Source organism: Symsagittifera roscoffensis, chromosome 6 (assembly GCF_963678635.1).
Source record: "Symsagittifera roscoffensis chromosome 6, txSymRosc1.1, whole genome shotgun sequence".
NCBI lineage: Eukaryota > Metazoa > Xenacoelomorpha > Acoela > Convolutidae > Symsagittifera > Symsagittifera roscoffensis.
In genome coordinates, this window is record NC_087067.1 from 29,750,178 (window position 1) to 29,764,419 (window position 14,242).

A 14,242-nucleotide genomic window follows, 5' to 3' on the forward strand; every position below is an offset into this window, starting at 1 on the left:
AATCTTATTGACCTAAAAAAGGTCAATTTAGTTTTCGAATTTTTTTTTGAAAATCCCCCCTTCTCGAGAAAATCCTAGATCCGCCCCTGACAAGAAGTCTTAAAAAAGAACGCGCCATCTCTCGGAATCGAACCGGCGATCCGGATACCATGAGTCTAACGTCTTCCTATAAACTCCATGTGACAATTAAAACTAAAAAATTCGCCAACAATGAACCCGTTAGGGCTAGTTTTCCTTCTAAGTCGCACCTGCAAATTTTTATGGCTTTTAAAATATTTTCAAAACTTTTTGAAGAAAAAGAAACACTACTCAATAGCTCTAAAGTTTCAGAAATTTTCTTCATGATTGTTTTTTCAAAAATCAATCATAAAGAGAAAACTGGTCTACAGGTAATTTTCTTATCCCAGTGGAAAATCGTTTTAACTAACTTTCACTTTCCATATTTAAATTCTTTCAAATTTTATTTCCGCGTCACTTAAAATTTTGTGATTCTTTTACCAAATGTTTTTGAATTGAACTTAAACGAAAAGCTGTAATTTCAGCCGCAAAACATAAAACCCACACGAGCTATGTAAGTAACCTGACAAAATTCATTTGATTAAATCAGGGGCACAACATGAGTTCTACATGAGGAATGTTATAGCTGGGTCTTTCTCAGTGTTCTCTCGGCTTAATGGCAATAACAACTAAAACATTAAGTGTATAAGGTGTTAAACAGATCCTTCATTCAGAAACTGACATTGATTCCAATGATAATATTGCCATCGAGAAGCGAAGACAAGAAGACTACGAAGCCGAAGTAGTAGTTTATCGAGCACTTGAAAATTTGAACGAGCCCATTACTGTGTTTCATGGTCTTAAATATACTCACAGCCAGTTTAGACTCTGGGACATTAATCACAATAGGAAAAGCTGTAGTGAGTCTGGGAGGAACCCAAGTTGTAAGAACCCAGACGCAGATGAAGGTGAACATGATTTTGTTGTATTTGGTCCCGATTACATAGTATTGATAGAAGTCAAGAATCCATCTTTACTTCAGGCGACAACAAGCAAAACTAATGAAGGCATAGAAGAAAGTCTGGATCATGTCCCTGAAAGAATGGGAAAAATGTCAAGAATCCATCTCTACTTCAGACGACAACAAGCAAAAGTAACGAAGGCAAAAAACAACGTCTGAATCATGCCCCTGAAACTGTGGGGAAGAAAGTCAAGAATCCATCTCTATTTCAGGCGACAACAAGCAAAAGTAACGGAGACAAAAAACAAAGTCTGGATCATGTCCCTGAAACAGTGGGAAAGAAAGTCAAGAATCCATCTCTACTTCAGGCGACAACAAGCAAAAGTAACGAAGGCATGAAAGAACGCCTGGATTATGTCCTTGAAATAGTGGTAAAGAAAGTCAAGAATCCATCTCTATTTCAGGCGACAACAAGCAAAAGTAACGAAGGCAAAAAACAACGTCTGAATCATGCCCCTGAAACTGTGGGGAAGAAAGTCAAGAATCCATCTCTATTTCAGGCGACAACAAGCAAAAGTAACGGAGACAAAAAACAAAGTCTGGATCATGTCCCTGAAACAGTGGGAAAGAAAGTCAAGAATCCATCTCTACTTCAGGCGACAACAAGCAAAAGTAACGAAGGCATGAAAGAACGCCTGGATTATGTCCTTGAAATAGTGGTAAAGAAAGTCAAGAATCCATCTCTATTTCAGGCGACAACAAGCAAAAGTAACGAAGGCAAAAAACAAAGTCTGGATCATGCCCCTGAAACAGTGGGAAAGAAAGTCAAGAATCCATCTCATCTTCAGGAAACAATAAGCAAAAGTAACGAAGGCATAAAAGAAAGTCTGGATCATGCCCCTGGAATAGTCGGAAAAAAAGTCAAGAATCCATCTCTACTTCAGACGACAACAAGCAAAAGTAACGAAGGCATAAAAGAAAGTCTGGATCATGCCCCTGAAACAGTGGGAAACAAAGTCAAGAATCCATCTCTACTTCAGACGACAACAAGCAAAAGTAACGAAGGCAAAAAACAACGTCTGAATCATGCCCCTGAAACTGTGGGGAAGAAAGTCAAGAATCCATCTCTATTTCAGGCGACAACAAGCAAAAGTAACGGAGACAAAAAACAAAGTCTGGATCATGTCCCTGAAACAGTGGGAAAGAAAGTCAAGAATCCATCTCTACTTCAGGCGACAACAAGCAAAAGTAACGAAGGCATGAAAGAACGCCTGGATTATGTCCTTGAAATAGTGGTAAAGAAAGTCAAGAATCCATCTCTATTTCAGGCGACAACAAGCAAAAGTAACGAAGGCAAAAAACAACGTCTGAATCATGCCCCTGAAACTGTGGGGAAGAAAGTCAAGAATCCATCTCTATTTCAGGCGACAACAAGCAAAAGTAACGGAGACAAAAAACAAAGTCTGGATCATGTCCCTGAAACAGTGGGAAAGAAAGTCAAGAATCCATCTCTACTTCAGGCGACAACAAGCAAAAGTAACGAAGGCATGAAAGAACGCCTGGATTATGTCCTTGAAATAGTGGTAAAGAAAGTCAAGAATCCATCTCTATTTCAGGCGACAACAAGCAAAAGTAACGAAGGCAAAAAACAAAGTCTGGATCATGCCCCTGAAACAGTGGGAAAGAAAGTCAAGAATCCATCTCATCTTCAGGAAACAATAAGCAAAAGTAACGAAGGCATAAAAGAAAGTCTGGATCATGCCCCTGGAATAGTCGGAAAAAAAGTCAAGAATCCATCTCTACTTCAGACGACAACAAGCAAAAGTAACGAAGGCATAAAAGAAAGTCTGGATCATGCCCCTGAAACAGTGGGAAACAAAGTCAAGAATCCATCTCTACTTCAGGCGACAACAAGCAAAAGTAACGAAGGCAAAAAACAAAGTCTGGATCATGCCCATGAAACAGTGGGAAAGAAAGTCAAGATTCCATCTCTACTTCAGGCGACAACAAGCAAAAGTAACGAAGGCAAAAAAAAAAGTCTGGATCATGCCCCTGAAACAGTGGGAAAGAAAGTCAAGAATCCATTTCTATTTCAGGCGACAACAAGCAAAAGTGACGAAGGCAAAACACAAAGTCTGGATCATGCCCCTGAAACAGTGGGAAAGAAAGTCAAGATTCCATCTCTATTTCAGGCGACGACAAGCAAAAGTAACGAAGGCATGAAAGAACGCCTGGATCATGTCCTTGAAATAGTGGTAAAGAAAATCAAGAATCCATCTCTATTTCAAGCGACAACAAGCAAAAGTAACGAAGGCGAAAAACAAAGTCTGGATCATGCCCCTGAAACAGTGGGAAAGAAAGTCAAGAATCCATCTCATCTTCAGGAAACAATAAGCAAAAGTAACGAAGGCATAAAAGAAAGTCTGGATCATGCCCCTGAAATAGTCGGAAAGAAAGTCAAGAATCCATCTCTACTTCAGACGACAACAAGCAAAAGTAACGAAGGCATAAAAGAAAGTCTGGATCATGCCCCTGAAACAGTGGGAAAGAAAGTCAAGAATACATCTCTACTTCAGGCGAAAACAAGCAAAAGTAACGAAGGCAATAAACAAAGTCTGGATCATGCCCCTGAAACAGTGGGAAAGAAAGTCAAGAGTCCATCTCTACTTCAGGCGACAACAAGCAAAAGTAACGAAAGCAAAAAACAAAGTCTGGATCATGCCCCTGAAACAGTGGGAAAGAAAGTCAAGAATCCATTTCTATTTCAGGCGACAACAAGCAAAAGTGACGAAGGCAAAAAACAAAGTCTGGATCATGCCCCTGAAACAGTGGGAAAGAAAGTCAAGGTTCCATCTCTATTTCAGGCGACGACAAGCAAAAGTAACGAAGGCATGAAAGAACGCCTGGATCATGTCCTTGAAATAGTGGTAAAGAAAGTCATGAATCCATCTCAATTTCAGGCGACAACAAGCAAAAGTAACGAAGGCATAAAAGAAAGTCTGGATCATGCCCCTGAAATAGTCGGAAAGAATGTCTTGAATTCATTGCCATCTCAATCACCTTCAAGTACTTCGACTTCAAAAAATCCCGTTATAACTGCTTTTGAAAAAGCTAATCTACAGTTTGACAAAGGAATGACACTTCTTGACAGAATTTTGAATTCCACTCAATTAGACAATGATTATAAATCAGACATTCACGTTTTCCGTTTCATTGCTTTCCCGAATGTGAATACAAATCATTTTAATGAAAATATCATGAATAAAAGTGATTTTGAGGGTTTCAAGACCTTCTGGAGAGCAAACGTGCTGACCAAAGAAAAAATTCCAAAGGTTTCCAACAACACAACTTTTTCAGGCGATATAAAAACTTTAGAAAAGGCCATTTTACGCATGTTCGCTTCAAAAAACAGTACTGGGAAAAGAAAGCTTAAAGGTGCGCCAGATAGATTGGAAATTGATGAAAAGAAACTTGGCTTGAAAGAATGCGTCATCGATATCGATAAAAAATTGAGAAATTCTGAAATCACTTTCAGAGGTAACAGTAGTATGCATATAGTGCGTTAGGATCGGGGGGGGGGGTTGTCATACATGGATGACCATTAGGTATAAATCATAATGGTCACCATGTATTAAATGATCAGCAATGGTCACCATGTAATAATCCTAATTGTCACCACATATAATTTTATACCTAATGGTCACTATGTAATAATCCTAATTGTCACCATAAATAATTTTATACCTAATAGTCCTCATGTAAAACTTCGGTATATTATTGAGTATTCCCACTGAACGTTGTGGAAACGGGAATGGAATTAGGTTTTGGTCGGTGCATGTTTTCCCTTCTAAAGTTTGGGGGTATTGGTTTGTTTACATGTAAAATGACGTTATATACCTATTATATGCGACCAAACTATCTGGTATATAGGAAAGCACAAGATTTTGGCAGCGTAGCTTAACTGTTGTCTGCGGTGACCGATTTCCTTCAAAAATGCATGTTTTATTGCTGAATCTCGAAGAAAGGAAAATTCGTCAAGTGCGGCGGCCGCCACCTCTATTTAGGCAAAAATCAATTTGACCAAAATAAGAATGAAAAATTACTTTAAGCCAAATGAAGCTAAAAAATAAGGAAAAATTACGAAACACTGAAAACTCTAAAATAATGAAATTGGCTTAAAAATTTCGACATTTCCATTTTCCGTGTCTACAGGAGACTGAAAAATAAACGTCTGAAATCTATGACAAAAGCTTTGATTTTATAGAAAGATTGATAGAGCTAAAAGGTTGAAGTGTCTAAAGATCTTGAAAAACGAGAACACTGATGAAAGCCAAAAGTGCCCATTAATTTTGCTGCAATCATTTCTAAGACTTGTACCTAACTTGTTACTATAAAATTGAAGTGGAACAAAATTTCTTGGGGTCCGAGTAGAGGAAAACGCATGGCGCTCGACTCTCAGCCGAAAGGCGGCGTTTCGAAACCCGTCCGGAAATTGTACTGAAAGGAGGCAACAGTAGCTGGTATGGTGATATCCCCCCATAGATCGATTTTGTACTTTTTTTCTCAATTTGATAAAAAGCTTAACTTCTCGAATTACTGCTATTCAGTTAACAATTGGGTAAAATTTCAATTACTAAAAGAATGTATTGTTCAAAATTGAATTGTAAAATGTATAAATCAACCATATTAAATGGTTAGTTAATGGGTACGCATGTGAGTTAGGAAACGTTTCAAAACATGATCAGTTATATAAACAAAATCAGAAGCATCACCATTAAAGTTTTTATCAAAAATCAAATGTGCAATATAAATACAAAAAGAACCGCACATGGTAGAGTTTGAGTCTTGCATGGGAAAGTTTGTCATCAATTCAGTCACTTGATGAAAATTCTCGTTCAATCGTTTATACAGATTGGTGTACTGCCAAAGAGGAAGACCGAGAGGATCAGCGAAGTATAAAACATTTCTTCTGTTGCATATCACGATCCAATGTGTCCCCGGAGAATCTGATTTTGAAGTGTTCACAATCATAAAGATATTGTTTGGGACGAGAGGTGGAAAATTGTCGGCTGCAAATACTCCAAAAAACTTATATTTCAGATGTTTACAATTCTGAATGAGGTCCTGCAACTGGGTTTCATCCATTTTCAGACTGTCGAAATGGGAAGGACGTTCTTTGTGACTTTGCGGTCGGAGGTAATAAATACATTGGATGAGCGTATACCCCAAACAAAAACTTCCAGGTTTGCTGTCAAAGCGTTTGAGAATTGAAGATCGAGTGAAACTGAGCAGTTAGTAAGTTCTGGATGCAAGAAGTCATGAGCTGCCTGCTGTGTGCTAGTGAGATCAAAACACATAATAAAGTGCTGTTGGTAGTTATCCAGAGTGATTCCCAGCCCGCAGTGCAACAAACCCAGCGCTGATAGTGTGTTGAAGAAGAGACGTTTATGATCTTGTGTACTGATTGGTGTACTTGCTATTGGTAAACCATTTCGTCTCAAAGTAACTTGCTCCAATCCAAATTTTTGATAATGAAAAGGATTCGTTCGGTTTGTTCCTAGAAATGCATTATTTGTGTTCAATGCTATGATAATTTGTCTCACCGGTTCACGAGCAAAAATATCTTCCTGTTGCCAGCTGCGCTGACCAGCTGTTGCAAGAAATGTTTTTGTAATTTCTTCTTGATATGGGTAGTTCGCAGGAGTTTTGAGCAAAGTTGATTCAATGGCAGAGAGCACATGGTCAGTCACAGTCATTTTTCTAACATATAGGTTCGCTTCGAGTATTTGCAGCTTGTAATGCTTGGCAGCATCTTCCGATATAATGAGAAAGTCTTCATGAGAACGTCTGTAGGAAAGTCTGAGGGTAACACCGCTCAACAAATGCTTGTCACATGTGAAAAAATCAACTCCAGCGGGTCCATAGAACCAAATTTCCCTCGATTCACGGACCAGTTCTCGTTGAGATGTGAAATCAGCTGCATCGATTGCAGCGGGATTGTTTTCAAAACGATATCCCTGACACTTAAGCCATGAGTCCTTGGCTCCTTTGCTGTTAGAAAATTCTGTTCCAATAAAGCTTTTATGCGCAAAATTACTATTGGCATTTGAGATTTTGAGTCCATTAGCAGAGAGGGTACAGTCAGAGAAAAGGGAATACAGGGAGTTGTTTACAAGGAACGGTGAATCAGACACAGTAGCATCAGTGTTGTCGTATCGCAGATCAGCTCCATTTGATTGCGTTACTTTGCATCGTATTTCCAAATAAATTTTTTGCAGGTCAACAAAATTATTACGGTCACCGGTGATTTCAAATTCAAGCATTGGTCCATTGGGTGAATAGACAGGTCCAATTTTTTGATCAAAAGCGTTTTCAAAAGTAATCAAAAGAGGTTGTTTTTCAAACAAATCCAGAGAGCTATGGGTAGCTTCATTGGGTAACAAATTAGCGATCATTTTGTATGTTTGAGAAAAAATCTGCTCGACTTCTCACTGGTCTGGTTTTTCTTCGAATGGTTGTTTTTCTTTTTCGAGCCCCTACTGACCTTCTTCTTCGTAATCCATTCATTGGTGTCTTTCGACGACGACGTCTACCACCACCGAGTTGTTTTCTTGCAGTTTTTGTGAAAGTGTTTTTCAATGCTTGTTTAGGAGACTTCTTTTTCATAGCGACATCAATTAGTTCTGGCGCTGCACTCATCAAAAGTTCTCTGCCCAGTTTTTTCGCAGCCGGTAGAATAACCCGTCGTGCAAACGGTATAGCAACACGACCAATACCAGCAGCCAAAGCGCCAAATCCACTGCCGCGTTGTCGGTAGTGTCCAGAGAAATGAGGAAGTGAAGCTTGCTTTGCATAATATTGTTCCATTGGTTTTCAATCAAAGCGCTTGAATTTTAGAGTCAACACAACTTTACCAGTTCCTGCAAAGGGCACTAGTCTTCCAGTTTCTGTGCGCAACTGTACCGATATTGATTGTACAGATGAAGTGAATAATTTTTTGTAGTCTAAATTAGTGAAGTTTTTTCGATGATTAGGTTCAATGCTGCAGGCACTACCGTTTTTGATGCGTCTATTTGAATCAATGACGCGTAGCAATGGGGCCTTTGCATCACCAACAGTTTGGTATTGAATAATGTCAATATAGACAAAAATTAGACTTGTCCCACTTGATAAGTCATATGGGAAATGAGATTCGTACAGTTCGTTTCCCTCATAAGATGCATCGAAGGAGGGTATCATTTTGTAACCAATGTGATATTCACCGTTCTCATCAAGCTTTGCATTGTAGCCTAACAGACTGGGTATTTGGGGACTTGGGAATGAGATTCCTTCATTTGCGTTCATCCAAATACTCATGCTATTCGTGATTTCTTGAGGACTCGCATCAAAATGAATTTTGTCTTTGAGTTTTGTTTTTATCTCATTAATCAATTGTTCTATAAAAGTGTACTCTCCTGATTTGATATAAACTTTTTCGCCATAGTAGGGTCTGGAAATTGTATTCCGATTGCCAGCGTTGGATTTACTGGCTACTACTTCGGATGCTCTGAAGTACGTAAATTCCTCATCAGTAACATTGTTTAATTTTGTGGGGAAAATTATTTCTGAGAGAGCAACTCTCCAATCTCCGTCTAAAGCTATTTCTTCTTTACAAAAATTTCTAAAACTGGCCAAAGTGTTGTCTGGGAAATAATCCATTGAAGCTGTTGAAATCAAATGTACAGTAAACTCATCACTGCCCATTTTCGTTATAATCAGCTTTGTTTCCAATTAAACTAAGTTCTTTTTCATAAAATTTTCCGCTGATTTCTTCCTTTTCCGCATCAATGAGACTGTATGTTGGAGGGTTTACAGTAGGAATGGCAACTCTTTCAAAAACTTCGTCTGTAAAAATCTGCTTGTAACCTTTTCTAAAAGGCAAGTCAGTCTTCGCTATTCGAACATAGTCACCAACATAAAATTTTGGTTTCTGTACCAACTTCGATGAACTGTTTGCAATTAATGAAACTAAAGCAGGTACATGTTTTCTTGTGACCTTGTTTGGAGCCAATTTTGTTACTCTATTAACGCGTGAGTTAATCGTTTGAACAAAACTTTGTAATTTTTCAATATAACTGTAAGTCCATTCAAACTCCAAGTATTTGTACATAATACTTTTCAGCGATCGAATGTTTCTTTCGGCAAACGCTGATTTTTTTTCACTGTGAGTATTGTATTTGATGATTTCTCGTTTAGTACATAACTTTTCGAACTCTCCTTTAAACTCGGTGCCTTTGTCAACCCAAACTTTTTTTGGTTGTTTTGTTTTGATCATTTTTTTGAAAGCTTCGGTTGTTTCCTTAGCATATTTGGTCTTCAGGGGTTCCACTCGTAAGTAGCGAGAGAGGCAATCGACAGCAACTAACAAATATCGTACCCCTCGGTTATATTTAGCCAATTTATCAACATAAGCCAAGTCAAGAGACCAAATTTCGTTGATATCGTTAACAATCACTTTTAGCCGAGGATATGTTTGTATGTGATGATTGAGATCTCAGAAATTTTTCAACTTTTTTTGGTGAGAGTTGACTAGCATTTGTTAAATTTTTAACGCTACCAAATGCAGCTGGACCTTTCGTGTAGAGTAATTTGAGTTTCTTTTCTTCACTGATAGTAGGATTTCCATTCTTTTGTTGACGTCGTCGCAAACGATTCTTTACTGCTTTCATAGTTTTTATCATCGTCGTCATCGTCGTCGTTGGTGTTGGGGAAAAATTCTTTTTTCTGGGTTTTTCTTTTGTCTGATTGCTTGGTTCTGGGTTTGAGAGTTGTCGATCGAGTCTTCGAAGAGGAGGGTTTTGATCTCTTCGAGTACTCAGTTGTCGGGTTGTCGTCGGAGACGAAGGAGGAAGAAGTTGAGAAGGGCTTAGCTGCTTCGCTCTTAAGCGAGCGGAGAATCTGTTTGGCATAAGTGTTGGACACTAAGCTAGGATCAAGATTCAGTTCTTTCAAAATTTGTGGATAAAAAACACCCTCAAGTTTTTTTGTGTTTTGCTGTGTATCGTACAAAAAAGATTCAATTTTAACGAGTGTTGGTTTTCCTTGAATTAAAACATATCCGTCAACGTCTAAAGTCAAGGATTCAACTTTGAACAACTGCTTTAGCACGATGTTTGCCCTTTCCAATTTATTAGCTTCCAATAGCTCTTGAATGGATTCCATAACCTTTCGAAACACTTCAGCGGTTTTTCCATTACTTTTTTCATCGTTTTTTTCTGTTCTCTTTGAACTTGTCTGCTGCAGTGAATTGTTTGATTCAAAATTTTTTTCTGCTTCATCATCACCGTCATCACTGAAATTAGTAAGTGCAGATAAATTTCTTTTTCGGTGCAGATTTGGTACTACATTATTAGGGGTTAAAGGAATAGGAGATGTTGGGTTTAATGGTGGTGGAGAGTCACGGCTGATATTTCGTTCTCGAAATCGTTGTATGTAATTGAGTTGAGATGATTTGTCGTTAATTAATGGATTATGAAGGATTTGAGATTGTGGTGCAGTTTTTTCATCTGGAGCATATGTTTTTCGAGGAATGAGGATGAATTCTTCAGCATACATGCCTGAGATTCTAGTTTTTCAAGTAAATGTAACACGATTCTCCGATTGATTTAACCAGTGAAATATTGTTTGCCAAAACTTTTCGTTTTTCTCGGATACTAAACTTAGGGTCAACAATTTTTCCAAATGGTATTTTCTTACTCTCGATGAAACTCTTGTTAGCTGGAACATGTCCCAGAAAAACATTTACAAAACAATCGCAAAGAAATCTAATAAAATTTGAATCAGCTTCTGTCAAAATTGATCTACAATGGCGACTATTGAGCACTTGCTTCAATATACATAATTCTTTCTCTTTCATTTTCAAGAGATGTGATAACTGCTTTCGAGGATGGTAAATAGAAAATGGTTGGTGATGGTGGAACTATGTTTGACGAATAACGAAGACATTCTGAAGTTTTGGGATCCAAGTCTATCAACAGATGACCAAAATCTTCTTTCGTTGCCAACTGATACGCATGACGGAGGAATTTTGCATTATTCAACTGTCTGCCTAAATAATCAATTTGTTGAATGTCTCGAGGTGATTTGAACAAAATTAAGTGAGTTGTATTCAAATCTATTGTACGTGATTGCTTACTTTGCTGAAATAAATTGTGCTTGACATAAATAACATGAACATTTTTATGTCGGCCTGCTGTAGCTAATTTAACAAAATCTTTTTCATTAAAAATTTCTTCACAGGTATCATCAAAGACAATCATACAATCCCGTAAGTTATTAACAATTTCAAAGCTGGATAATTTTATAAATTCAATATCAAATTTGTTGTGAGAAACAAAGGAACGGTATTTGGGTTGATCGTGAAGATAAAAATAAAATATCTTGTTATACGATGGATAGAATGTACCTTTGAGAAGCATTTGAAAAATTAAATCAGTTTTGCCAGATCCTGAGGGACCTGAAACGGACATAAACAGACGATCTTTTGTTGAAATGATCTTATTCATTATTATAACTTGGGATTGGGTAACATGTAACCAACTGTACTGGATAGTATTGAAAGCCAAATGGCAGTCTCATCACAACTAAGGTTGTAAAAAGATAATTTTGAAATAGATAAAGAGAGCAAAATGAAAATGAAACAGACTTGCGTGAAAAATACAACTTCTGCAGACGGAAGAGAAACAGAATTACAAAATTTCCAAGATCTGTTTTCGTGAGATAAAGACTTTTCGGCAACACCAATGTCAACAAAGTCGCAATCATTGTTCTCGACAGTGGTGGTTTCTTCAATTTCCATGTTTACCCGAAGACTTTTTTTGCTTATTTCTATCAAGGTTGATAGTTACAACTGCATACCAATCGCCTTTTTTTCTCTCTGATCTATTGCCGTTTGGTTTGTATTTTATTATATATCTTGCTATGTTTTTGTCTGTCAGAAGTATCCGAACAATTTTTTCTACGTTTCCGGTACTGATTTCGTCTAATAACTCTTTTGGTAAATTCTCACCTGTTAAACTCACATTTTGTGTGTTTTCTTTTGGCAAAAATATTTTTTTGAAATTTTGAATTTTCAAACACGACATGTTAGCAACTAGTAATCACACAAGATCAAAAGAAAATGAAGACAATCAATAAATATATTTATTATGATTCACAAAATTTGGCATATATATATATGTGATTCGTCATTTCGGTTCAACAGGCAAATCAACTCCTCGTTCAATGAAGAAAAACTCATATTTTGTGAATTTGTCATGGTTACAATTAGATTTGAACTTTACAACAAAATGAGCAGCAACTCTGATAGTGGCTTGAACTAAATGTATTTCCTCAACGTTATCAGTTTTGACTAATTCTTTCAGTTCAGCTGGAAGCTGATGGTCATGCAAATGAATTTGTCTTCTCTCTCCCAGCTGAGGTTGCAGCCCTTCCAGGTTGAGATTGAACAACGGAATTGACTGGCGAAATTCCTGGAGTCTGGACATTGTACAGGTGAAAGTAGTCAAGAACTGTAAAAAACTTCCGTAAATTGTCGATTTCGATATCGTTCAGTGTAATTTGTTCGAGTTTTTGCAGGAGAGGTTTTCCTCGACAATCTAATATGCCTGTCCGCGTAAGAGTAACTTTAATTCTTGGTGTTAAATTGTTTTCAGGACTCTGATTAGTCATTGAAGCGTAAACCACCAAATTTGGAGATAAGGTTGTTTGCATCATTGGACAGTTCATTTTGTAACCAATCGAAAAAAACTTTGGATTTTCTACGGGTACAATGCTTTAATAATTGATGTGAGGGAAGTAAATGAGAATGTCGTTTGCAAATATGTTTTTCTTGACCCAATAACTGTTCAATCTTTGGGCAGCCAAAATCTTCCAAATTTGTCACGGGTAATTTCAAGTATTCAGCTAATAAAACAGATTTTTGTGTACCTTTAGCAAAAAAATGGGAATTTGGGTTCCTCAAACGAATGCTGTCAAAAATTTGATCCAAGTATGAGTAAGGGTATTCACCTTCGTCCCAACGAAGCCCGTGTAGAAATTTAGATACCCAATTGTACGCTTTTTTCTCTTCTATTGATAAATTGTTGAATTGAACTGGTGGCAGAAAATGAATTGTATCAATTGTATTAGCAGAGCAAACGGAAAGTTCCTTTATGATCAAAGGTTTCTTGCCACATTTAAATCCTTCAATATCTAAAATAATGAGATGGTTGAAAAACAATTTTTTAGTTTTCTTTCTTTGGGTTAACATGACTTTCACTCAACATTCCAACAAACGAAATAACTTTGGTTTGAATGCTTTAAGAAATAAGCAAAACGCAATACCTGTCACGTGACCCAGGTAACAGTTTTTTATTGGACAAGGCAAAACATATGTGTACCCAGGACCGGTATGATTTTTTTCTTGCAAATATCCCGCTGCGTCATGCAATATAGCATGTATTCTAAGAAACTTGAAATGTTTCAAGTGTTTGTCGAGCGACGAATTGTCTATTCCAATTAAACCACCATATGGTCTGTTTTTCAAAACAAAATCCAAATTAATATCAGCATCCAAATACAAACAAGTGGCTAAAAAATACTGAAATCTGACTGATTTGTCTGGATATTGTGATTTTAAGTCTATAAAAATTTCATGAATGAGTTTTAAATCGAAAGTTGAAATCATGTTTACTGAACTCAATATAATAAAAAGGGAATAATGAAAAGTATGTATCAATTAAAACTTAACTTTCTCTTCAACAATAAATTTCACAAATAGCACATCAGTATCTACATCAAGTTTTCCATATCCACTTGTCAAAATATCCATTATTTTGCAAAAAGCGGCAGAATGGGGTCCATTAATTAAACTTTCAAATCTTTTCAAAGTTTCTGTATTCATCTCATCTGTTTGAACATGTCTGCTTTCTGTATGTTTCTTTGAAACTGAAGTCGAAACTCTTACGGATTTGTTTGACGTCGACGATGCAGCAGGCGTAACTGTATTATCAATTCGTTTCTGTCCCCCAACGGCCGGAGATTTCTTGCAAACGTTTTGATTTGGTGAAGTTTGTTTCTTAGATGATGTTGCAGAAAGCAATAAATTGGGTAAACGTTTTTTGATTGCAGTGAAATCTAACAAATCGAGATTGGCTGCAACAGGTTGTGCTGAATAAGTGAGAGCTAGTTTAAGCTTGTCAAATAACTCACCGTTTCCTTTGACATCTTTAGCAGGAGAAACTAAGTATTTGAAGCAAGTGAAAA

At 37.2% G+C, this 14,242-nt stretch overlaps 2 protein-coding genes across 2 annotated transcripts in view; one reads left to right on the forward strand and one right to left on the reverse strand.

Annotated features, from left to right (window-relative positions):
- The window catches only part of LOC134847732 (transducin beta-like protein 2), a 343,894-nt gene that overhangs the window by 224,549 nt on the left and 105,103 nt on the right, over positions 1-14,242 (reverse strand). The gene's annotated exons all lie outside the window — the stretch shown is intronic.
- LOC134848683 (uncharacterized) lies at positions 727-4,524 on the forward strand. Its single transcript, XM_063866200.1, has 2 exons — positions 727-965; positions 1,040-4,524. The coding sequence occupies exon 2, from the start codon at positions 1,354-1,356 to the stop codon at positions 4,522-4,524; it is 3,171 nt and encodes a 1,056-aa protein (XP_063722270.1). The 5' UTR covers positions 727-965; positions 1,040-1,353.

Coding starts and splice junctions, on each gene's coding strand:
- LOC134848683 (XM_063866200.1), top strand. CDS start 1,354: ATGAAAGAACGCCTGGATTATGTCCTTGAAATAGTGGTAAAGAAAGTC.